The sequence below is a fragment of the Euprymna scolopes genome, chromosome 6 (assembly GCF_053919585.1).
Source record: "Euprymna scolopes isolate OS-2025 chromosome 6, ASM5391958v1, whole genome shotgun sequence".
NCBI classification, from domain to species: Eukaryota; Metazoa; Mollusca; class Cephalopoda; order Sepiida; family Sepiolidae; genus Euprymna; species Euprymna scolopes.
The window spans coordinates 120469887-120496694 of NC_136487.1; the positions used below are offsets into that span (position 1 = coordinate 120469887).

The following is a 26808-nucleotide window of genomic DNA, read 5'->3' on the forward strand; positions in this document are numbered from 1 at the left end:
TTTTTTCTAAAATTTTCAATGATATTCATCTTTTTCAAAGACATTTTTTTTTTTTTTTTATTCTGCTGGTATGAAGGACAGAACAAATTATATATTCATTCTCGTTGACAACCATTAAGTAAAATCTGAATCCGATATGTTTTGCATAGTTGGCTTTACTTGCAGAAAAAAAGTTTACACAAATGATTTTATTCATTTAATAATAAAATATTATATAAGATTATTTATGTATGTTATTATGTATGGATAAAAAAAAAAAAATCAATACAAAAAATATACAGATCTTCTATATATTCTTCGGTCTGAAAGAAACATTTGTTTTTTTTCTGAAAGACTTTTTGTATTCCTACACGTCAACAAATAAGTAAACAGAGAAAAGATATAAACATCTATATATTTTTTTTGTATTGATTTTTATCCATACATATTTAGATCCACCAAAAGGAATACACATGGATACAACATGCAAATATAACATTATTGGGTGTCGTAACTTCATTTTTGTCATTTTTATCAAAAACCATCAGGAAGACCCGACATTGGCTGGGATTGAATGAAAAGCACAACTATATACTTTTTCACTATGCTCATAACCCATATTACTTATTTTTTTTGTTTTTAATGTCCCCAATTGTTTCTGTTTTGCTTTTAAACATAGACGGAAGAAACGAAAAGGCTGGAAAGCTTTCTGAATCAGTGTCTTTCATTAATTGGTTTGGTTGTTTTACGGCATATCAACCCTTTTCGGGTTATTTTATGCCGAATCCAATTATTTTGGAAATACAGGGTTCTATGGACAAATTTATCTTTAGTTGAACTTTGACAACTAAATATTTGTGTCTAAAAGCCAAATAGAAAAGTTACTAGCCAAACCCACATGATTTTTAGAATATGATATCTTTGTTCTGTGACGAGCATGTGCATCATAAAGATTTTTCTGTATTTTTTTAAGTGTAATTTTAAATCTACAACAAATTTTATGTTGATACTTGAAGGTATAAACATTGTTTTCTTCAAATAGCTGTAAACTCTATCAATAATTCCCCCCACTCTTTATCTGTGCCTAAACCTAAACGTAGATTCCATGAACAAAGCTTTTTTATTAGAACTGCACGCCTGTGGAATTGTCTTCCGTTTTCCTGCTTTCCGGCTGACTACAATACGGTTGTCTTCAAGTCTAACGTAAATAAGTTCTTGATGAGCCGTTCCATATAAGTTATCAAATTTAACAAATTTTCATTACTAACGATTATTATATTGTCCAATTTCTACTGTACACTCTTTAACCCTTATCCTTGAGTGGCCTCTTGGCCTTGATAATGAGTTGATACCTATAAAAAAAAAAAAAAAAAAAAGAAAAAGTCGAATGTGAACAAGTTCTAATTGAATCGTCCCCCTAAGTAATCCAAGTTTCAAAATTCCCACTGTTTACTATGCTAAAATCACAATGACTAATGTATACCTATTAACCCTTATCCTCGAGTGGCCTCTGGGCCTTGATAAGTGGTGACACCCTTGTAAAAAAAAAAAAAAAAAAAAAAAAAAAAAAAAAAAAAAAAAGAAGTTTTTTTTAAACAATCTTCGTTAAAAAAAAGTGTATATTGTTCTATTAAACTTATTGTTTATTTAAACAATAAAAGTTTAATAGAACAATACACTCTTTTTTAACTTTGTTTATTTTATCAAAAAAAAAAAAATGTTGTAAAGATATTTTTCACTTAGTAGTGAGCTTTGGAAGATTGTCAGTGAAAGAAATGCAATCGCCAAAAGGTAAATGTTTCATTATTTCTAGTCGCCATTTTGAAAAATCACTCGCGTTTCACTCGCAATGTAAAACCCTGAAATAGTATTTGATGTTATATCCAGTTATTTTGTAGGAGGTTTTTATTCTTCAAGTTCTTTGTATCTTCAATCGCTAGTTTGTAGCTTTTGGTTTGGTTGTTTTATAAAGGATTTTGTCATTTTTGTTCTGTCTTGCAGAACATGATGGGTTTTGCAATGGAGAGGGGAAAAGGATTACAGTATTAATGTCTGGTACATTTTATGTTAGAAAACCAGTCAGAAAGTGGGGGAACTTTCATTAATTAAATTCGAATATACATATTTGAAGTCTTAAGGAGGTTCTGTCCCCATGGGCCACTTTTTATGTCTATTTTACATTTCCTTCCTAATGTACCCTAAGCTAGATCTTGCATTTTCCTATATCGGGATCTTAGCTCCCTTCTCTGATGAGAAGCATTCCAGGGTAGAATGCTAAAATTGTCACTACAATACTACAACTTTATTTTTAAACTTTTATTGAAAAAAAATCAATTCAGGTAACGTGATTATCTATATATATATAAAAGCCAAAAATCTGTGTGTGATCATTTCGTGTATGTCTTCAAAAGGCTTCTTTCGCACGCGCTCCTAGGGTCGTTACTATCGCTTAAAACTGTGTATAAAGGTCCTATATCATAATATCTAAGAATTAGGAAAGCACGTAGCATATAGATTTATTTACGTCGATTTTTACAAAATTATTGTTATTTTGGCTTCTCGCGTGTTGATTGGGCTTTTTAGTATAAATAAAATGAAACTAAACTCAAACGGACGTGTCCGCGGCAATGCGCCGGGAACAGACGCTTACGCTGTGTGACTTCTATTTGACCTTCTTAATTAGGTCAAATGGAAGCAGCAAAGTTAACTTTTATTACGCACGCCTGTTTTTATAGTTATAGTTAGATAAAACACATCTACGCTGTATGTCGCGGTGGCCCAATGGTAACATCGCACTTTTTTTTTTTTTTCACACATTAATTTCCAACTCAAGGGTACGAGTTCGATTCTCATACTCACCTACCAAAACATTTTTTTATTATTATTTTATTATTATTTACCCCCCCCCCGCCCGAGTTTTGATTTACCTCAAGACACCCGGGCATCGCCGGGTACCCCCCAGCTAGTGTAACAGAAATGACATCTATTCAATTAGCAATACACATGAAAAAATTGAAATGGCTTAAAATATTTCAATAGTAGTGTATATATATATATATATATATATATAGAAAGCTTGATGAGCTAAGAAAGAATCTTGTTAAAAGGGTTAAAATTCAATTAAAATTAAGGAAGTTATGACTATTTTTGTGCCTCACACGTTTGGATATCTTTCCATCTTTAAGACAATATGCGTTTTGTCACATTTTTTACACTACTTTTTCAATAAAAATGTTATATCGTTGATAAAGCACAAGATTAAGCAATGAAATTTATCATATAAGTGTATTTTTTGTGCTAGGAATTAGAATATGTTATTGAAAATCTCCAGAAATTAATGGTTTCCAAATAATCTGCAGTAAATGCACATAAATATGTAGTGGGGCAAATTGCTGAAACAATCTTTCACTTGGTGCTTGTATCACCAAGTGAAAGATTCTTATGGAATATTGAGATAACCTGCCCCCCCCCCAATGCTACAATTCTTAAAAAAAAAAAAAAAAAAAAAAAAAATGCCATGTATCTATTAAAAAAAAGTTAGAGAATTCAAAGTTGAATTGTAATGCATTTTATGTACAAAAAACTGAAATCGAAATCTAGGAGTGTTTAAAAATGAATATATTGCAATATTTCTTTAGTATTATTGTAGATTAATACCTTCCATTATCTACCATCATCTAGCCACCTGTCCAAAACATGTGATTTTACTTTTGTAGGCAATTATGTGTGAACATCCTGAAGACTTTATAGAAACAAAACAATTTTAGAATTTAGAGTGGGAGTTGGTTTCACGTAAATTTAATGTAAAATAATTCACCATTTCAAGACCATTCTAACGTTTTAGGACAGTTGAGCAATTTATTTTTTTATGGGAGATAAATTGTGCACCTTTTTTTAAGGAAGGATCTGTTTATTTTGTTTTGTTATTTTAGATGCTTATATGTAGCTTACCAAGAAATTTTAGGGGGGGGGAGCTTGCTACTCGAACAGCGTTATTGTTAAGGTTTTAGGAGGAGGAAGCTTGCCACTCGTACATAGGTTAGAGGTAAGATTAAGGGAGTTTTTTTTTTTAAGAGGGCGTTTGACACCAATATTTACGGTATATTATAGTGGTTCATAATTATTGGCTTTTGAAAATGTTATGCCTTAGATTTTGAACATCTAAACTTATATAAATGAGGGGTGTGAAACTTTACGAAGATGATGACCAGGAAATCTAAGATGGCCACCATGACACACTTCAAAGAAATTATTAAAAAAAAATATGACTTATAGCATATCAAATTAAAGGAAATTTTGTACAGATCAGAATTATGTTTTCAAGTACATTAAACTAATTAGTTTAATAAAGTTTCATTTTAACGGCTTTAAGTAGAAGCATCATAAAAAACAGTTTAAAAAATGGGAGGTAAGGCTTTATTATCATGTGAAATATTATTCTAATGGACATTATCATTTGTCATCATGACAAGATGGCAACCAGGAAATCATGACAAGATGGGCACCATGACACGATTCAAAGAAATTAATTTCATTTCATACAGCTTCAAGTTACTGTGACAATTATCAGGTGAGTTTCTATCACTATTTAGTATAATTTTTTTATTTTTAAGTCATTATGAAGACTTCAAGAGACATTGCAGCCATTTTTTCTTGTTCTCATGTAATGCTCAACACTACTTGTTTTTTGAAAAGAATAAACATTTACACCACCAAAAATTTATCGAAGTAGGTAGAAGAGTAACTTGCCTTTGGTAACATCTATTTGTTATATATTTGTTTTTTGACCACTTTTTCATACCTCTGTGGATTGTAAAACAAACCCATTAAAAGTTATTCTTTTACTTAACTGGATAAGTGGTTTGTGCGTTTTAACTCATTAAAAACCATGGTCATTGTCTGTCATTCTTTTTCAATGAATTTATTTTTTAAAAATATTCTTTTCCTTTAAAATTTATGTTTTAATAACATCAAAAATAAAATGAATACTTTATGTTTGCAAGTTAGTTGAACATTTTGTTTACAGACTTTTTGTGCGCGTCTCGACACACAAAAATTCTCATGTTTATAAGCGGTTGTCACTACTATCGATTCGTGTATAAAAAATTTTTATCGAATTCTTTTTAAATTTTAGGGCAAATGAAATTAATATATTCGCTATTAAATAGGGTTTGAACACAGTTTTGATGTTTATCTTTGTATTACAAAGTGTTAACTTTGAGATGCTTTATTTGTGACTCAAAAACCAACAAAAAAAAAAAAAAAAAAAAAAAGTGTTCATTGTCGGTTATTCTTCTCAAAAGAATATTCTTTTCCTATCCATGATAAAAAATTTATGTTTTCTAAATAATAACAAAAATAAAATGAATGCTTTATGTTCGTAAGTTGACGAACATTTTGTTTACAGATTTTTTTTGTGCGTCTCGACACACAAAAATTCTCATGTTTACATACGGATGTCACTACTATCAACTTGTGCATAAAAAATTTTTATCCAATTTTTTTCAAATTTTAGGATAAAAGAAATTAATATATTCGCCATTAAATAGCATTTGAACACAGTTTCTATCTTTACTTATCTTTGTACTACAAAGCATCAACTTTGAGGTATTCTAACTTTTGACTAGAAAGATGTACGTGTTGTGTTCAAATTCTATAGAATTGCAATCAGCAAATGTGTAGCCTCATTTGCCAACAAGATGCTAAATCTGTATCGGAAAAAGGTTCATCCATATAGGTAGGAATATTATGCTAGTTTGTGAGACTGACAAAGTTGGTTTTATTATTAGAGAGTAAGTCTATGTGCTGAAGTGTTGCTATCTTTATAGAGAATGTGCCATAGCCATTGAGGTTTTGTTTGTGCCCCAATAACGACTGTATTAATTCTTCTGAGCAATAAAGATCTATTAGACAAATTGGTCTTCTCACTGGCTATCTGCTTGAAAAATGCAAACACAATCCTTTTAATGTTACATACTAGAAATTTTACACCAGTGTCGATTAAGTTAGTACGTGTTAATTTTGACAAGGGTCACACTGAGTGCAAGATAACGCAGATTTGCAAAACAGAAATTACTAGAGATGAGGGACGTAAAGTTGAGGCAGGGGCAGCAGATCAAATGATAAACAAAACAGAAGAGATGACGACTGAGGTCATGTTTTTCGCGACAGGAAAAAAAACAAAACAACAAAAAAAAAAACAATGTTTTCACAGCAGTCTCTCTGTGGAAATGGTGCAAATGAGTTTTTGGCCTATTCCTTATTTTTTTATTGTTTAATTATTATTAATTAATGTTATTATTGTGGGGAAAGAAGTAAAGAGAGCAAGACAGAGTCGAATTTACGAGGTTCTTTCGTAGAAAATATATCAACATAACAAACAAGGTTAACTCTCAATTTATAAAAGGAAAAAGATTTATTACATTTTAGGAAATATTTTCATTGAAAATAATAGTTCATTTATGAGTGAACAAAAACGGGAAATTAGTTTGAGATTTCGAGAAAGTTTGAGTTGATAATTCAAGAGCCGTGATTAGTTCACGGGTCTGTAAATCGTAAAGAAAACTTCCTCACTCAACTATATAAAATAATTTTCACTGAAAGTTTTTGAGTAGAGTTAATTAATCACTTTGGAAGGTTCATTGAAAAATGTGTGAAGTTTTAAAATATTTATTTTCATAAACTTAATTTCAAGTGAGCATACGATAATAAAAGGGGGAATGCAAAAGTTAGTTACTGTGTCTGTGTGTTCGCCTACATTGTCTGATTAGCTGACTGTTATGTTCAAAGTGTTGTCGTGTTAGATTTGAGTTGCAGACAGTGGTGATATATACCTTCCAACACTATCTCTGAATTTTTGTTAACTGGTCTTTTTTTTGGAAAATACAGAGCTCTTTTAAAGATTCTCATCGGCTCCCACAGACACCGAATTTCCGACAGCCCGGAAAACTCTCTGATTGGTCAGAAAATCAAAACATTGAACCTCCAAAGCAATTCAGTAAAAAGGCGCCTCCAGCCGCATGCACAGAAAACGTCTCAGGGCACTTGAACTTCCAGCAGCGAAAGAGTGAACATCGTAGCTCACCATAAGTTGACACCAATAATGTAGAAAATGTGATAATATAAATGAAATGCTACCTCGATGTATCTGTCCGCGTGCATCATTCATTTCAGTTAAGTCAGGCAGTTCAGAAGCAAATAATTAGCTAAGGGAAAATTAGTCCCTCTCTCCAGAATTAATTCCCTTCAAATAAAACCTTGAAGAAAACTCAGCAAATGTTTCCTTATGTCCTTTTTATCCATGATAAAAAGATTTATTTCTGTAGCGACCACTAGATGAAATGGCTATAATGAAAAGAAACAGAAAATTTAAGGACCAGCATGTATACCCCCCCACACACACCTATGTATAAAGACTTTGATTTTTGTTATTCTCCCACAGATTTGTTTCTGATTGACTTAAATCCGATACAGAGAAGCAGTCAAAGTAGAGTATTTGATCCAATCAGTACCAAGAACACCTTTCCCAACTTTGTATGCAACCACTGAACCTTGCTGTTCTCAGTGTTGGGATAAAACCAGCAATGTTGCAGATTAACAAATAGCTACAACAAATGAGGCAGACTTCATGCAAATTAAAATCTTCCAACTCGTTTAAACAACAAATCAGCAGCAGCAAGCGATTACAACTGCTGCTGCTGATTTCTAACATGAACATTTATGAAACTCGTGATGTCATAATACATCATGACGTCATCCATTTTTCGTTTTTTGATAATCACAAAGCTGAAGTTTCATTTTTATTGTTGTCTTGCAGCACACAACAGGCAGATTGTCCGAGGATCATTGTTACTTTGGTTATATAACAATTTCGTTACATAATTCTCGGTCAGATTTTAATTTCCGTTTCAAACGGATGCAACCAAAGAGAAAAGATATTAAATATGATTATTACTACATACATTATAAATTAAATAAACAGTACCTTTACACAATAACGTACCAAAACTGATGTTTTTCAAACCCAAACCTAGGTTTTAGGTTCAGTTTGGCAAAACTCAGTTTGTTTACGTTCGTATTGTGTGCACCAAAATAAACAAACTCTGAATTCAATCTCTTATCGCTTGCCAGTGTTTTGTCAGCATATATCACAAAAGGCCAGGGAGTATTTGTCACGTTCGTTGCAGGTTGGTATTGGTTTTTGCAAAATTTTTTTTTTTTTTTCACACTCCAATCTGCATTTAAAAATTCAACACATTTCCAACGTTATGATACTTCTACAGTTTATCTCCGAAAATGAAGACGCCATTTTTTTTTCGCGCATCTGTTGTTAAAATCCGAGGGAGAAATCAATATTTTAAACTATTACTGAAGCATGAAATAAACAAAAAAAATAAATAAATAAACTAGATAATGATTTTTCGGTTTCATTTAAATTAATTTGTTGTTGACCCTTCAAAGTTGCTTTAATTCAAAACACTGTTTCATTAAAATTATTTGTACGAAAAGAAAAAAAAAAAAAATCCAATTATGAATCTCATTTTCATTTTCTGTTCTTAATAAATATATATATATATATATATATATATATATATACACATACTCGGGTTTTTTTATTCAAAAGTAATGGACTAATGAATTCAACGAGGTTGTTAGATAGTGCTCAATAAAAAGAGCTGATAATACTTGTTTATTGTTATATAAACATGGTTACATCCTGCTGCTACAAATAGCCACTTGTTTTAATCAAACAACAGATATCATCAGGCAGCGACTTGACTATTCAAAAGTTCAATGAATGATTATTTATTGAACTTTTGAATAGTCAAGTCGCTGCCTGATGATATCTGTTGTTTGATTGAAACAAGTGGCTATTTGTAGCAGCAGGATGTAACCATGTTTATATAACAATAAACAAGTATATATATATATATATATATATATATATATATATATATATATAGATATATAATGTTTCACGAAAAACTTTCTTGATTTCATTAATTAAATTGAAACATGTTCTCTTTCACTTTATTTACTTTTTTTCATAGTTCTTTCCGAAAGTAATTAATACTTAGTTTAATTTTTTTGTTATTCATTTCTAACTTCGGCTATAGTTTTAAATACTGATTTATCCCTCAGATTTTAACAAGTGCGCAAAAAAAATGGCGTCTCCATTTTCGGCGATAAACTTATTTTCAAATATGTACCTAACACATTACCTCCCACACTAGTCGATAAAAAATTGAACCTCTCCCTAACTCCATTCTGTAAAACCCTGGGTCCTCGTTATGCAAGAGAACTAGAACATGCTTTACATAGAGTATGAGGGGCATGCAATAAGTAACGCCCCTGACCCACTTCCAGTTGTCTGATCTAGCTGAAATTTTGCTTGTGCAATGATTTATATCTCTACGGGTTATGTGGCAAATTACAGCTCTGAACTAATTGTGGTTTCTGTTTTACAGGTGTTTGAACTGAGTCAGGTGTGAAATGGAGTCTGTTGAATGTCGAGCAGTGATCCAGTTTTTGTATTTGAAAGGACGTACACCACAGGAGACTTTTGATGAAATGAAAGAAACTTATGGTGATAATGCCGCATCATATGACCTTGTAAAATGCTGGCATCGTGAATTCAAACATGGCCGGAAATCTGTGGAAACAGCTCCTAGACCTGGTCGCCCCTCTTCTGCCATTGATGAGGCATCTGTCCGTCAAGTTAAGGCTGCCATTTTGGAAGATCGGCACATTACTATTCGCCAAATAGCCCAAGATGTCAAGATTAGTACAGGCTCTGTGGAAAATATCATTCATGACCATTTGCACATGCATAAAGTGTCTGCCAGATGGATTCCCAGGTTGCTCACACCATTCCAGAAGCAAGAACGCGTCGAGTGCTCGAGAATGAATTTGGAGATGTGCCAAGAAGATGAGTTAAAGTTTTTCAAAAGACTGATTACACAGGATGAAATCTGGGTTCATCACTATGATCCAGAGACCAAAGCCCAGTCAATGCAGTGGAAGCACTTGGACTCACCACCTCCAAAGAAGGCAGCCCTCCGCTGGCAAGGTCATGCTCACAGTCTTCTGGGAACAGGACGGAATAGTGATGACAGATTTCCTGGCAAAGGGTGCCACAATTACAGGAGCCTATTATGCTTCACTTTTGAGGAAATTAAGGGAAGCTATCAAAATCAAGAGGCGGGGCAAGATCAGCAAAGGTACCCTCCTCCTGCAGGACAACGCTCTGGTCCACAACTCGCATGTCGCCAGATCAGAAGCATGGACGTGTGGTTATGAACTCGTCTCCCATCCTCCCTACTCTCCTAACCTTGCACCCTCTGACTTTCATCTCTTCCCAACCATGAAGTTATTTTTGAAAGGAAAGCGTTTCCCAGATGATGCAGCCTTGATTTCTGAAGTCACGTTGTGGTTGGAGGACCAACCTGGGGTATTCTAAAAAAACGGTCTCCAGAGCTGCATCAAACAATGGGAGAAATGCATAATTCTGGGTGGTTCCTATGTAGAGAAAGACTAATAACCGTGCCAAGTTTCGTTGCTCTACTGCTATGGGAAGTGGGTCAGGGGCATTACTAATTGCACGCCCCTCGTATATGATATATGGTCACCCATCGAAGTACATGACAAACATAAAAGCAATTATAATTTCTTAAATCTAACATAAAAGAAAAACAGTTGCATCCTATAATGTCATCCGTTTAAAATAGTCTCTACATTCAATATACCTATATTGACGTTAATATTGCATTGCACAGACCTTTCTTTTGAGAGAGAGAAAAAAAGAAAGGTGCTTAATGTTTCAAACCGGCGCATTTCAGGTGGAAACATTATTACGTACTTGTCATGTCGAAATTGGTATAAATTTTAAAACTTACGAAAAATGATCCAGTATGTACTAGATTTTTTTTTTTTTTTACAAAAAAAAAAGAAGCCTACAAATATTATATTTAAATTGTTTTAGAACATTTTTGACGAAAACTGAAACTTTTGGATAATGCCCGGATAAATGCACCAAAAGGTCCGAGATTACATTTGCTAAAACGTTTGGGTTTGTATTATACACCTAGATTAAAAAAAAGTTGTCAAAAAAGTTGTCAAAAAAAAAAACCAAAAAAAAAAAACCAAAAAAAAAACAAATGTTATCAACTGCAAGATAAGTTACTTTTCAACCTAACTGGATAGGTTTTTAGTGTTTTTATGGTGAAAGTGCACTGGGGGACCACCCGAAGACGATCAATGCACGATTGCACGGTTAGCAGTGTCAGAAATTTCGTGAAAATAGTGAATAATTCCACCCCATCTTTTCAAGCTTATAACTCCTCGAAAAATTCAAGCCCTAATTTTTTTTTTTCAATTAAAGGAGCAAGGACCAAGGTTTTATTAAAAAAAAAAAAAAAAAAAAAAAAACAATGTGTTTTTTTTTTTTAAAAAGGTTTTAAACTTCAGACTTTACAGGTAAATTTCTAAAAAAGGGATTTTTTTTGTTTTAAATTTGAATATATTATTTATTGACAAGATTATTCTTCAATTTGTGATATATAAAACTATTTGACAAATTAATTATTTACTTTTTAATAGACATTTCAAAATGAGAGGCGTGAATTATTCGACCCCCTGTCTTTCCAAGCTTATTACTCCTCGAAAAATGTAATTCAAGCCCTAATTTTTTTTTCAATTAAAGGAGCAAGGACCAAGGTTTCATTAAAAAAAAAAAAGACAAAAAAACAAACAATGTGTTCTTATAAAATAAGGTTTTAAACTTCGGACTTTACAGGTAAATTTCTAAAAAAGGAATTTTTTTTTGTTTTAAATTTGAATATATTATTTATTGACCTTTTCTCTTCAATTTGTGATATATAAAACTGTTTGACATAAATTATTTACTTTTTAAGAGAAAGTTGAAAATGGGTGACACTTGGGGGGGGGTGAATTTAAAAAAAACGTTTGTCTAAAATATTATATTCGGTTTATTGGAAAGAACATAAAATTTCACATTGACCCTGAAAATATCGTAAAAATAGAATCAATAGAAAAATTTTGATAGATTTTTAAAGTTTAAAAATTGAAAAATATTGAGTTCGGAAAATTCATTACTGTTTAAAAAAAAAAAAAAATATTTCTATTACTTTTAAAACAACTGTAATAGTTTATTTTGGAAGTATAATCCATAAAGAAAATAAATAACCCACTTTTAACAGAGAAATTACGAGATTTTTATATTGTATTCGCAATTTCGTGTTAGGGGTGTCAAAAATTCCTACAAAAATTCTGATACTGTGCACGGTTACCGCACTCACTGGTTGTTCAATCTGCAAAGGGTGTTTATTCCGAAAGCCGTTCTTAACATGGGGAGGTTGGGGGTGTTTATTCCGAAAGGCATTTTCTCATTTTCAACCTCCTCGTAATCAACTTTTTAAAGGTAAATTTCAGGTGGTCTCCCAGTGCACTTTCACCGTTTTGGTTTAATGTAACATGTTTATTCAGCTTGAAAAACAGTGTTTACCGATGTATTGGAAAATTTAAAATGGCGCCGGCCGGGCTCTGTTGAACACGCTAGGTTTTGGAAAATAAGTTAAAAATAATAAGGTGCTAGTGCACTTACTGATCCGCGCTATTTTTTAAATCGTATTTCCAAGTTTAATTGAAGTTTTATGATGTTTTTTTGGGACTCATGCAGAGAGTGATCCGTGCTGAAATAATAACGTTATTTAAAAAGCCATTCTTAACATGGGGAGGGAAGGGTGTTTTGTACCTATTTTGTACTTTAACCTTACAACTGAATAAGAAAAAAAAAAAAAAAAAACTTTAATTAAACGTGAAAATGCGATTTAAAAAATAGCGCGGATCCACTCTCTGCATTAGGACCGTTTTTTTTTTGTTGTTTTTTTTTATTCAATTGTAAGGTTAAAGTATAGAATAGGGGGTTTGTATTACTGTACACACTACACAGATTCGAAAAAGTTGTCAAAAAAAAAACAAAAACAAAAAAAAACAAATATATAACAAATAAATGTTATCAAAAGGCAAGATAAGTTACTTTTCGGTATTATTATACAGGGGTTAGGGTTAGGGGTTAGGGTTAGGGTTAATTCGCTGTCACGGTGTTTGTATAAATTTACCTACTTTTCTACCAAACTGGATATATTTTTTGTGTTTTTATTCAATGTAACATTTATTCAGCTCGAAAAACATACAGTGTTTACCGATGTATTGGAAAATTCAAGATGGCGTCTCACACCCTCTTTAACACCGTAAGTTTGGAAAAGGGTGTTATAAATAAAAAACTATACAAAATACTATTAAAAACCCGCCGAATATATGTCAACCTTAGTCACGGTAACATACATTGAGCGACTTTTTAACCGTATTTTATCCGTTTTTTTTATTTATAACATCTTTTCCCACACTTACCGTGTTAAAGAGAGAATCAGACGCCATCTTGAATGTTCCAATACATCGGTAAACACTGTATGGTTTTCGAGCTGAATAAACATGTTACATTGAATAAAAACACGAAAAATATATCCAGTTTGGTAGAAAAGTAACTTATCTTGCCTTTGATAACATTTATTTGTTATATATTTGTTTTTTGACAACTTTTTCGGGGTTTGTATTGTACACTATTCGAAAAAGTTGTCAAAAAACAAATATATAACAAATAAATGTTATCAAAGGCAACATAAGTTACTTTTCTACCAAACTGGATATAATTTTCGTGTTTTTATTCAATTTAACATGTTTATTCAGCTCGAAAAACATGCAGTGTTTACCGATGTATTGGAAAATTCAAGATGGCGGCCGATTGTCTCGTTAACACGGTAAGTTCAGGAAAAGGTGTTATAAATAATAAACTAGACAAAATACTATTAAAAACCACCGAATATATGTCAAGTTATGTCACGGTAACATATATTGAGCGAATTTCTAACAGTATTTTATCTAGTTTATTATTTATTACACCTTTTTCCAAACTTACCGTGTTAAAGAGAGAATCGGCCGCCATTTTGAATTTTCGAATACATCGCTAAACACTGTATGGTTTTCGAGCTGAATAAACATGTTAAATTGAATAAAAACACGAAAATTATATCCAGTTTGGTAGAAAAGTAACTTATATTGCCTTTGATAACGTTTATTTGTTATATATTTGTTTTTTGACAACTTTTTCGAATCTATGTGTACAGTAATACAAACCCCTTTTTCGAATCTATGTGTACAGTAATACAAACCCAAAAAAACTATACAAAATACTGTCAGAACCTACCGTGTTCAACAGTAGAGAGTCCGGACTCCGGCGCCATTCTAAATTTTCCAATACATCGGTAAACATGGTGTTTTTCAAGTTGAATAAACATGTCACATTAAATAAAAACACTAAAAAAGTATCCAGTTAGATAAAAAAAAAAAAAGTATTTTGATTTATTTGTTATATATTTGTATTTTTTATAACTTTTTCGAATCTGTGTAAACGTTCTGAATATAATAAATGCCAAATGAGAATAGTAGTTAAATTCGCATGAAATGTTTTGTTTTTTTTTGAGATGCGAATTGATTTTTAATATTATTGTTCATTCGTTTTTATAAGAAATTCGACACGTCAACAACATTAGTAGACAGAGAGGGAGAAATGAAAACATTCACAATAACAACGTTTACTTAATTAAATAAGCTAATATATAATATATTATTAGTTGCTTTCGATAAATAGAAGTTACGTGTTCAATATGAATAATTCTTATTTATTTAAGTTTAACTAAATTTAACAGAAAAGAGAAATTCATATAACATTCAGATGATAATAAACTTACTTGCGAGAAAAACATGACTAGTGAATCCACTAAGAAAGACATGATGGTTGCTGTTTAGGTTATTTTTCAGCAATTCTTAGTTGTATGGGAAGTTACTTTTTTGTGTAACGGATGCCCATCCGCCCTACAAGTATCAGTCTTTTCGCAACCATCCAAAAATATAAGTAGACATGGACCGGTCTAGAAAAGGTTAGAATCACACGGACATTTTACTTGTTGACTTGACATCACCGGTGTAAACCCAACTTTAAAAAACTAAACTTGGCATCGGTTACTCATTTTCTGGCACTTTTTAAACTTAACTGAGACAAATTCTTATACTTATACTCATCTAAAACTAAACTTAACACCGATAATATTTCGATATGTATTTGCTTTAACAAAATACTAGACTTTGCGATTATTTTATTTTTATTTTTTTTCCGTTCTGGTGTCTTTTTTTCAGAGGGGATTCCGACAAGGGAATCCCGGGGTTGACCAATGAGAATTTCGCTTACGTCGACTTCCAGCGGGAAATCCCTGGCTGTTCTATTTGTTCGTTTCACACCAGCGGCAGACTCTGTTACAGTCGCTCTTTTCGGATCTAAACGTACAAGACAGGCCGTCACTTACAGTCACGACCGTCACACAGCGACAACCGTCTCGTCCGATGCCAACCGGGAACCTTCTCGAAGAGTTACTCGGAACTTCTTCTCCCATTGCGCACGCCGCGGATTGCTAGTTGGAGCACATGTTCTAACAGGAAGACGCCATTTTTGTCGGCTGTAAAGATGACAGTGGAACAGTCTTCTCTGCAGCAACAGCAACAAATCGGTCAGGTAAGGACACGAACTATGTCTATCCTCACACGAATCGGCGATCGTTTTCCGATTGAATTCTCCTCGGTTGGATCTGGATTTTACACCTATTTCTGCCATTTTACACTCTAAATTCTGATGTTACCATATATTTCATCGTCACTGTGACGGCAGTAACCAATGCTACCCTTGTTTCGTTTTCTACTCCTCCCGTTACTTTTCTCATTTTTTTTTTTTTTTTCATTTTTACATAGTATCGAGTATAAATAAAAAGATTTAATAATTATTATTTCAACGATAAATAAATATACTTTCAGCTAGTTTTGTTTTTTTATTAAAACTATATTTGATTCGTCGACATAATTCTTTTTCACATTAAAAACCGGTCGCTGACCCTGTTGAACCTACATAAACCTTCTAATGGTTTCAACCTCAGACCTACCTGTCTTTAAAGATTTTTTGTCCGCATATTTCCAAATCTAATATATATAAAAGGTTTTGATAAATTATTATGTATATTTGGTGAAAGTTGACCATCGGAAGACTTGCCTTTAAGAATTTGGGATTAAATTGTTAGGTTAAAGTACAGAATAGTCACAAAACACCCTCCCCTCCGCATGTTAAATAATAGGTTTCTAAATAATTAACCCTAGAACAGAATACACTCGACAATAAATGCCCAACTTCTTAAAGGTGGTCAACCATCGCGCTTTTACCGTATATTTAAATATTTATGCTATCTTATTGTATTCAAAAATTAAAAAAAAAAAAAAAAAAAAAAAACCACTTTTCTCGAGTGATCTAACCGCACCCCTTCTTGTCTGTAATTCTTTGACCGCAAAATGGGGGTCCAATATTAAAAACAAATCGCACGGTCGGTCATTATTGTATATTTTACTTTAAAAAAATTATTTAAAGCTAAATTTCGATAGTCAAGATATTTAATAGAATTCTTCTGCGTCATTTAAACAAGATTTTTTTCTCTCAATGTTTATTGTTTAATTTATAAAAGAAAAAAGAAAACGGTTTGTCACCATTTATTATTACGTTTATTATTACCGAGATGATTTCATCTGTTCTTTGTAATTTAATAAATTTATCTAGATTAAGTTTATATGTTATTATTAAAGTTAATTGCTCTTACTTTTAAAGTTTTTATTTATTAAATAAGTAATAATATCCAAATTTGAATTGCTGGTACGAATAAAAATGTTGAAATCACGTTCTAAGACGTGCATTTCCGTTGTTTCATCCAGATTGTAAACAACTCGGGCGATTAAAAAAAAATATCAGACGCCTTGTATAAATAACTTAGTACAATTTTTTTTTTTTTTTTTTTTTTTCTTTTAACTCGTTACTTTTAAAAATTCGATACTGATGCAGATTACGGACCGTGCTGAAATATTTCACGTTATTATTTAGAAACCTAATCTGTATCATGGTGGGAGGAGGGGGGGCTTAGAAAACAAACATTGTGTACTTTCACCTAACAATGTGGTGCTGGTGCAGAGAGTGCTGATCCGCACTATTTTTTTAAATCATATTTCCAAGTTTAATTAAAGTTTTATGATGTATTTTTTTTTTTATTCAATTGTAAGGTTGAAGTATAGAATAGGTACAAAACACCCTCCCCATGTTAAGAATGGCTTTTTAAATAATAATAACGTTATTATTTACGTCCGGCGGATCACTCTCTGCACTAGTACCAACAATGTAATACGCAAAAAAAAAAAAAAAAAAATTGAATTTAACTTGAAAAATATAATATATAAATTATAGCACGGTCCATATTTTGCATAAATACCAAAAATTCAAACTTTTTTTTTTTTTTTTAAATATATATTAGTAAAAATAATAAAATCGCTGAATTTGAAAAACTGACAGTATTTGAATACCTTTTTTTTTTTCTTTTTTTTTTCATATTTGCAAGAATTTAAACTTTTAGAAAAAATTTCTTAAAAAATGCGCATATCATTTAATTAAAAACAAAATTGGTAAACGTTATTATTGGCGACAAATTATTTTGGTGCTGCTGCAGTGCTGCTGCATGGATTGTACCGCACATTATTAAATTGTTAAGTGTAAGTATAGGATAGTTATAAAACACACTTCCCTCCCTCTGTTAAGAATGGCTTTCTAAATGTTATTTCAGCATTGTACAAATAAGTACCTTTGCTGCAATACTAGAAATTATAAGCATTTTAATTCCATAATTTGACATAAAATGATTTCCCATTTTCGGACCATTTTAGCGTTTTAAGGCATTTAACCCCCCCCCCTCTTTTTTTTTTTTTTTTTTTACTTATTTATTTTATTTATTTATTTATTTTTGTGTTTGTTTCGGAGCGGGGATATTTTTTCTGGAGATTACGTCGGACATTTTGAACATATTTTTTTTTTTTTACAGAGGAGTCGCCTGACGCCTCTTATCAAGACCCGGAGGCCACTCGACGATAGGGGTTAATGGGACAATGTTGCAATAATCGTTAGTAGTTTAAATTTGGTAAATTGGATTACTTAAGGAGACGGCTCATCAAGAGCTTGTTTACGTTGGATTGAAGACTACCATATTGTAGTCAGCCGTAAAGCAGCCCAGCGGAACAAACTCCCACGGGCGTGCAGGTTTAAGAGAGAAGCTTTGTTCATGGAATCCACGTTTAGGCACAGATAAGGAGTGGGTGAAATTATTGATGGTGGAGACGAATGTTTTTCGTGGAAGTTTGGGGGAGGGACAAAAAACTGAATAATCCAAAAATGTTAGTATGGTTCGTAAGTGGAGTATTATTTTTTTTTACGTTAAATTTATAAACTAGACTGTCCCCCTCCGCATTCTTAATTTTATTTTTCTTACCGACAATTTTTTTTTTTTTTTTTTTTAGGATGTTTGTTCATACGTAATCGCCTAAAAAAAATTGAATAGAATATAACTTTTTGAGTGTTTGATTTAGCTGAATGTGATGATGTACATAATCTGTAAACAATTTCTTTTGTTTCTTTTATCTAATAAAAAAATCTATAATAGTACTAATACTGGTAATGTTGCTACAATGCTACATAGGGTTTGCGGATGATATGAGAAAAATGAGGCATTAAAAATATTTCTTATCTTGAATATTATTACATAAGGCGTCATTTGGTGTAAAAAGTTATCCATCGAAATGCACGGTTAAAGTGTGTAAAGCAGTCAATGAATAAAAAAATCAATATGGCTGTCCAGTTGCCATTTCGTAGACCAAGTAGCAGCCTTGACCTTGAGATCAAAAACTAAAATTGAGTCAAACGGAATGAATCGCCGGGACTTCGGTGAATCTGTTTAGTTTGTATCTTTATGAATTTATGCGGAGAGAGCGAAATGACACAAATTCGAAATACTTTGTTGCATCACGTACATTTATTGTACATAAATTATTTTACATTTTAAATTAAAACTAAATTTCACTTAAAAAGAAAAGTTGTTTAAATTATTTGTCATTCCAAAGTATAGAAGAAAACAATTTAATTTAAAATAATTGTTTAAAAGTTTAACTTTATTCATTTATCTATTTTTTTTTCATTGATTTTATTCTACATGAGTTAAAAAAAAAAATTGTTTTAATTATCACGAAATGTAGGTTGAATTCTGGTCAATAACCAAAAATATCTGGTAAAGTATTGTGTGTATGTACGAGTATGAACAGTATGAACTAAAAAATAATTAATAACAATGTAATTAAAGTTTCAAGATTCTATTTTAAAAAAGTCTTGTAAGTAATAATTATTTACAAGTTATTGGACTTACTAAGTATGTAGGATATTTAAATCTCAAGTGATTTTTTGGTAACCGTGGTCTGGTAGACTAGCACAAAATCTACCATAAAAATGGTTTCTAGGGGTTTTCGGTTGCGCTGAAAATGAATATCGCATTTAAAATTGGGGCCATCAACTAGTTTTCACGATACTGAAAAGATACTTTTCTGCAGGTTTCATGTAGTAATGCAATGTATCTGCCATATTTATTCGAAACAAACGTAATGAATTTTCAAGATAATGAAGGTAATTCTTCTTTTTTTTTTTTTTAATATAATAAAATATGTACAGGTTTGTGCATACAACAATGGTCCCATTTAACATAAAATATCGCTTTTAAATGTTCTGCAACTAAGTAGTTTTCCTGATATTAAGCGATTTATGTTATAAGTGGTCTGGTGGCCATTGTGGTAAGTACGCGTATGCTTTTGACACGTGCGCTTGTGCGTACAACAATGGCCACCACTTATAACATAAAAAAATTACATTGCTTAATATCCGGAAAATGAAAATACGATATTTATTTTTAGCATACCCAAAAATCTTCAAAAGTTGTCATTTTAAATAGAGAATCTTGATTGGAAACCAAGTAAAAAATTAAAAAATATGGCCGCCATGTTACATTACTGCATGTTGAAACGTATCTTGCTGAAATAATGTTACTGTTTAGAAACCCATTTTTAACATGGGGGTAGGGGTTTTTTTTGTAAAAATTATTCTGTACTTTCACCTAACAATTAATAAACAAAATACCGTAAAAATTGTCTAAAAAAAAAAAAAAAATAGGACAATCCGTATTCTACATGAGTCATTTTTATTCCTCTATTTATTTCATTTATTTTGCTATGCGAGATAAATCCTGTCCTTTTTAGGTGATTTTTGGATGATTGTGAATAATTTAACAATCTTGCCACTCGGACTTAGGGTTAGTGGTAAAAAAAAAATCTTGAATAGCTTGAAAAAAAGAGAATGATGCGTTAATTTGATTTTGTTAAATTTATACATAAAACTGATTTCCCTCACTCTAAATTTTAAAATATCGCCCTCCACCCTACCCCACCCCCGCCAAGTTTTCTGGAGTGTTCACATACGGCTAAAGAAGTGGTTTTCTTTTGAGGTGTGTGTGTGTGGGAGGGGTTAGCTGAAGGTGTTAATCTATAAATTAACATACGAGAAATGATGGGTGGTGGGATGTTATGTCAAAACAAGAAATGAAAGTAAAAGTGTAAACCCCCTCCCCCCTCCCCGATCAAAGCCATAGAAGTAGCTAGTATAATTCGTGAGTTTGGAAATTTACAAACGGAATCCATGTAATATTTTAACTTACAAAAAAAAAAAAAAAAAAAAAAAAAAAAGCATTTGATACAATTTAAAGCGATACTGACTTATTGATATAGATAGCAATAATCTAGCATGCGTTGCACTCTGACAAATGAGGGCGCAGTAGATGGAGAAGGAAATGGATGGGAGAGTAGCCTCCAGAGACTGAACAGATACTACAGTTTAAATTATTTATTCAGTTTTGGTTTTGCTTAAATATAATTCATTTACAAATTAAGCACAAGGCCATCAAAATTGTTTTTTAGTAGGATGAGGGGAGTGTTGGTCCTCCTGTCTTTTGATACCTTAACTCGTCTCATTTTGACCAGTTCATACAAGCCTTGTTTGTTCGCCATTTGTCCATTACGTTCACTTTGGCAATCATCACAATATCACATTTACTTTATGGACTGCCACACTTAAAGAAGAAAGCCATATTGTTTGTTTTTGTTTTTTAACTATTGGTCAGCACTTATCAAGGTCATGAGATACAATGATTGCTAGCTGAAAGATGAACCGAGTTTACTCTTGTATTGACCCCCCTCTCCCAACATCCTACAAAGTTAGATTGTCACAGTTAGTTTTTAATCTGAGGAAATTCAGCTTCCCCAAAAGGGGCACTCTAGATGGGGGGGAATGCTCAGGTGTGGAGAGGTTTTATGGTAAGGGTATTGAGCAACAAAGCCTTAAAAAAAAAAATAAACAAACCCCCTAAAAAAAAACAAAAAAACTGAGTACCTGTGCGGAAAAAAAATGAAAACAATGAGTACCTGTGTGCGCGCAAAAAAAAAAAAAAAAAAAATAGCCGTTGTAACCAAACTCGAACCTGTAACACTAAGAGGACAGGGAGGTGGAAAAAAAGAAATGCTTTAGTAGCCACGCCTACCGCGATTTATGATGTCACGGGCGTTCAAAATAAGGTTAATCACTGCAAGGCAAATGATGACTTTGCAAAAATGTTGCCGCAAAAATGTTGCCGCAAAAACTGACATCTTCTTGCAAAGAACTGCTCAGAATTAATGTTTTTGGTCAACTTTGGATATTTGTTGTCCAAGAGTTTGATCTTTCTAATGTTACCAATTTTGTCAAATATTTTGTGTCCAACGTTTTTGGCAGACATGCAAACACACACATTTTGCCGTTTCTGTATTAGACTAGCGGGGGTGCCCGGCGTTACCCGGGTGTTTATCGGTGTAAAAGAAAAAAAAAGTTTTGGTAGGCAGGTAGGCTCGACGCAAAGGTGGAAAAGAAAATATGAAAAAAACTGACATATTACTGCTCGGCCACGACGGGACAGGAAGTGAAAAGCATTTTAATTTAACGATTAAAAAGTTAAGTGACAGGTGTGTAAATTTGATGAGGTCAAACATCACGCCATACGGGAATGAAATTAATTTTGGCTGCAAGCCAGTTTCTGCATTTCTCCCAAGATGTTGGGGAAAACTAGCTCCCCATAAAAGGGGGAGTATCCAAATGAATAGCAGTTGTCTGATATAACAAGTTTTGCCTGCATTGGTCAAACCTCATTGCTTTCTGGACGTCCCCAGTACGAGTGCCAGAGAGGCCCATTATGCTATGAATTCAGTTTCACTTATATATGGAAAGCCAAACAAACACACGAAGAGTAAAAAATAGTGTGTAAAGTCGCCCAAATAGAAAGTAGATGCGACCTCCTTTTGTAAATCATAGATATTATAATCTAGATAGTACATAAAAAGTTCTAAGAAACAGTGCCCCCCCCCCAGTCTTTTCTGGACATACAAAATATGTGCACACGCTAACACACATTTTCGCTTATATTATAGAAGACTATATATATACTAGCAAATGTACCCAGCGTTGCTCGGTATTAAATAAAAAATGAAATAAAATGGAAAAAGATTGAAATGTGCATGCGAGTATTTTGTTTTTTCTAAACAGTTCACTTGTAAGTGAATAAAAAAAAAATTTTTTTAAAATACTTGAGCTGTGATTGAAACCAAAACTTAAACTTAAAGAAATTATGCCAATACGATAAACATTAAGCCAACTTGCCACGGTTTTTAAAAAGAGTTTTCAAATCTGTTTATTCTTAATATAAGGAAGCTGTCATATGACTGATTCGCACATGTGCAGTCGTGAAACAATTAACAGATAAAAAAAAAAACTTTTACAATGATTAATATGTTAAACAATCTTAGAAAGGTTCATTCAAAAAAAGCAAACGTTGCAGATAAGAAAAGGAAGCACAATGAATATTCAAGGACAGACATTCCAAGAACAAGTGGTAACAATTAAACACCAAACTACTATATAATCAATATTGGTCAAAAAGAAAGCTTGGGATATTAATGATCACAGGTCACAAGAGATCCATTATCTGATAAGAGAAATGATTGCTGTTGATATTCAACTATATTCTGTAACATCTGATATTAGATTTAATAGACTTATTGCAAAACTTTGTTCAAATTACAGCATTCCATTAAAAAAGTACTTCACTACAAAATAATATTCAATATATTTACAAAACAAAAATTCAGTTATCTTTTGCTGAAATTAGCAACATTTCATGAACTACAGCTACAACAGATAATGCTCCCTTTCTGAATATGACGGGTCATTGGTTTTCAAATGACTTTGAACAGTGCAGAGCTCCATTCCCTGATGCACAAACAGGTGAAGAATAAATGAAGAATAGCACAATGTTCTTAGTGAGTATAAAATCTTCAATAAAGTTAGTCTTGTGAGATTCAGGAACAAATATGGTTGCTGGGTTCAGGAAATGTAATTTAGAATCACTGTCATACATTGTAACACAATCTGTGAAGATAACCATGACATCTAACAGAAATACAGTCTCATTTGAATCACTTTCTATTAACCGTTAGAAAATTAACTGAAATACAGAATCAGCTTAATTTTGAAAAAGTGACATCATTCAAGATGTGACCACATGGTGGACTTCGACATATATGCTGAAAATGAATTAAGAACAATAAAAAGCTCTTGTAATGTGTGCTGTTAAGATTCCTACCTTAAACACTTACTAATGTGGATTTGTTTGAAAAAATTATTCAGCTCCTGCACCCATTTGAAATCACCAAAGAAAAAAGTCACAGAACATCAACCATCTCAATGATACCTACAAATTTAGCTGTGAGGTTATTTCTGTCAAAAGCTGTCCGATCTACTTCTAGTATTTCTGACTTTAGTGGAATCCTTCTTACCATTGTTGAACAATTCAGGTTATCAATGGAAACAAGATTTTCATCCGATCTAAAAACTTGTGTATGTCTACTTTCCCAGACCCATGATTCAAATATTGTAAAAGATTGTAAAACATATTTACGAGAATGGGATTCTACATCTACTTTCCACTGATGATAACAAAGTAGAATCAGCAGTATACACTACCCTGCTGAAGGTGAAGAAGCATGAACAAGTGTAAATTACACGCCAACTTTGAAGTCAACTGACAAAAAAAACAGTAAAAATGCCACAAAAGATGTTTTTTATCGCTCATAGTATAAGAAGGCAATAAGTAAAAGTACAATTATTTCTAATAAAATTTCGGCATTCATTTTTGAGGTGTGAAAAGTGAACATTGCATCATTTAGAATAGCAAAATTGCACTGATGGACAATTTTTAAAGTATCATCAAATAAAACTGAATTAAATGACAGTATATATATATGTACATTCAATATAATTCTATACATAATGATTATTATGCCTATTTTTTTTTTTTTTTTTTTTTTTTTTTTAAACAATTCTAACTGCAACTTACTTCATTATAAGTTGATAAAAATGCTGATATGTTCAATTTTGGTAGCGGAAATAAAGTACCAAATGTCAAATATATACTAATTTCAAAATCACACATCACAAAAACTGTTAAACTATACAGATCTGAGATATTGCATGCCTGGTCAATATATATTGTAGAATGCTATACCATGTACTTCTGAAATAGTATCCTGAAGAAAATGTAATAATTTTATGTAGCGTTTCACTTTGTTTATCATGGCGTTGTAATTAAGTAAATGTACATGTTCAACAACGATTTAACTTTAATAAAAGAGAGCTCATTATACAATTGGTATTTCTTTGCGATTCTGTTGAATTCTTTGCTTGGCACTGATCATATTTGTCCATTTGAGGTGGTTCCCTCACCTCCTTCCCCAGTCAAACACATAGAGAAAAAAACTTCAGTTGTCCTTCTTCAATGCTTGTGGCACAAATCACTTGTTTTGCATTGTTTATTAAATTGTTAGGTGAAAGTACAGACTGGTTATAAAAATACCCTCTCCTCCACATGTTAAGAATGGGTTTCCAAAGAATTCTCTCTGTAAACACTATTGTTTTAACATCTTTATTTTATTTTTATGTTGGCTTTGTTCAAGTTAACGTGATTGTTTACAAATGATTTATTTCTGGTTTGTGCGGATTGTTCTGCTTTATGTTGAATGCCTAAAAAAAAGTCCGTTCTGATTAATGTTTACCAATAAACAAACATACTTGACTGTTTTTCAGAATAGCAGAACATTCTGTAACTGGTAAACATTAATCAGAAAGGCCTTTTTTATGGAATATGAAGCAGAATGATTCGCACACACCAGAATTTGTTAGTAAGAGATTCGTTCAGTTTTTTTATACAAGAATTTGGGATGCTATAAGATTTCTACCATAGCAACTTACCAGTGGGGATTTGTTCAAAAAATTGTCCAGTTATTGAGTCCATTTGAAGAAATCACTAAAGAAACAAGTCGCAGAACTTCAACCATATCAATGATAATACCTCCAATTTTAGCTTTGAGGTTATTTCTTTGAAAAGCTGTCCAATCTAATTCTTATGTTTTTGACTTTAATGGAATCCTTACCACTGTTGAAAATTCAATGAACCAAACAAGATTTTCATCCTATGTAAATGATAAAAACTTGTGTCTACTTTTCTAGATCCCAGATTCAAATTTAAATTTCAAAAGAATGACATGGAAAACACTAAGAATTGGATTCTACATCTTCTACTTTCTACTGATGATAATGAAGCAGAATCAGCAGGATACACTTCTTCAAGCTTTGTTGAGGGTCAAGAAGATTACAGTGAAAGTAAAACTGTATCTCTTTCAAACCTGTTTGATGAATTAGCTTCAAGTAAGCCTACAGTAACAAATGAAAACTTAGAGCAAGTAGAAACCTAGTTAAACCTGGAGACTGCAACTACAACAGACACAAAAATCACAATGTAAACTCCAAAGGAGTAACTCCCTTTTGGTTAAGTGCACTAAAGAACTTGACCATTACATAGCTTTACCACTACTGGCAAGAGGTGACAATCCGTTTTAGTGGTGATAGAAGACACAATATACCTTATCACTGCTGAGTAACATGGCTTCAAAATATTTAAGCGCACCTTCATCTGTAGAGAGTGAGAGGCTCTTTAGTATAGGTGATAATGTGCATGAACCTATGAGGAACAGGCTGTGTCCTGAGAATGGAGAAGCTCTAATGTTTCTACATTACAACTTTAAAAAAAAGTATTCAACTTTAAATATTGTGGAGACTGAGAGCAGAGGAGGCAAGCAGCAAGAATAGGGAAGTATGGCAGCAGCAGATGCAGAACTTCAGCTTATAGTTATTCACTTAAAGAATTACAATTTGTACTTTGTAGTTGGTTTGTAATTTCTTTGTTCTTATCAAATTATTTAAGTGTTTTCATTTAAGAATTAGAAATTGTACTTTGCATTTTGTAATTTTGGTTAATAAAGCCAAAAAGCCAAAATAGTGACCGGACATTTAATTAAATGTTAAGTTAAATTAGTAGTTACTATGTTAATGCATCAATGCAATGTGATGAGTCACTTGGCAGTGATGAAAGGATTTAAATTTAATAGAAAAGAGAAAAGTAAATAATCGGCAGTGTGACCGATTACATGCCGATTAATCTGTACCACCTACTTTCAACATATATGCTTCGAAAGTATAAATTCATTTTTATTGAGCTTATTTAATTGTGGCAATTTGAAAAAAAAGTTTTTTTGAAAATATGCATTAAAAGTATATTTCTTTTTATAATTAAGCGTGTGTGTGTGTGTGTGTGTGTATATATATATATA

The 26808-nt window shown here is 32.2% G+C and overlaps 2 protein-coding genes across 10 annotated transcripts in view; one reads left to right on the forward strand and one right to left on the reverse strand.

Annotated features, from left to right (window-relative positions):
• Nucleotides 1–15056, reverse strand: part of LOC145277919 (Golgi pH regulator-like) — a 104799-nt gene extending 89743 nt beyond the window's left edge. The window contains exon 1 of the mRNA XM_080129986.1: nucleotides 14808–15056. Within this exon, the coding sequence (XP_079986112.1) occupies nucleotides 14808–14849 (42 nt within the window). The 5' untranslated portion in view covers nucleotides 14850–15056. The remainder of the gene's footprint in view (nucleotides 1–14807) is intronic.
• Nucleotides 8045–26808, forward strand: part of LOC145277918 (ubiquitin carboxyl-terminal hydrolase 25-like) — a 148272-nt gene continuing 129508 nt past the window's right edge. For 3 of the 9 annotated variants that reach the window (XM_080129979.1, XM_080129981.1, XM_080129976.1), the window contains exon 1: nucleotides 15318–15625. Coding sequence is in view for 4 of the 9 variants with exons in the window: in XM_080129976.1 (XP_079986102.1) it covers nucleotides 15578–15625 (48 nt within the window). In the remaining 5 variants the exon portion in view is untranslated. Of the gene's footprint in view, nucleotides 8166–15252; nucleotides 15626–26808 lie in introns of those variants that run through there. The other 6 variants (XM_080129983.1, XM_080129977.1, XM_080129980.1 and 3 more) reach the window with 6 other exon arrangements.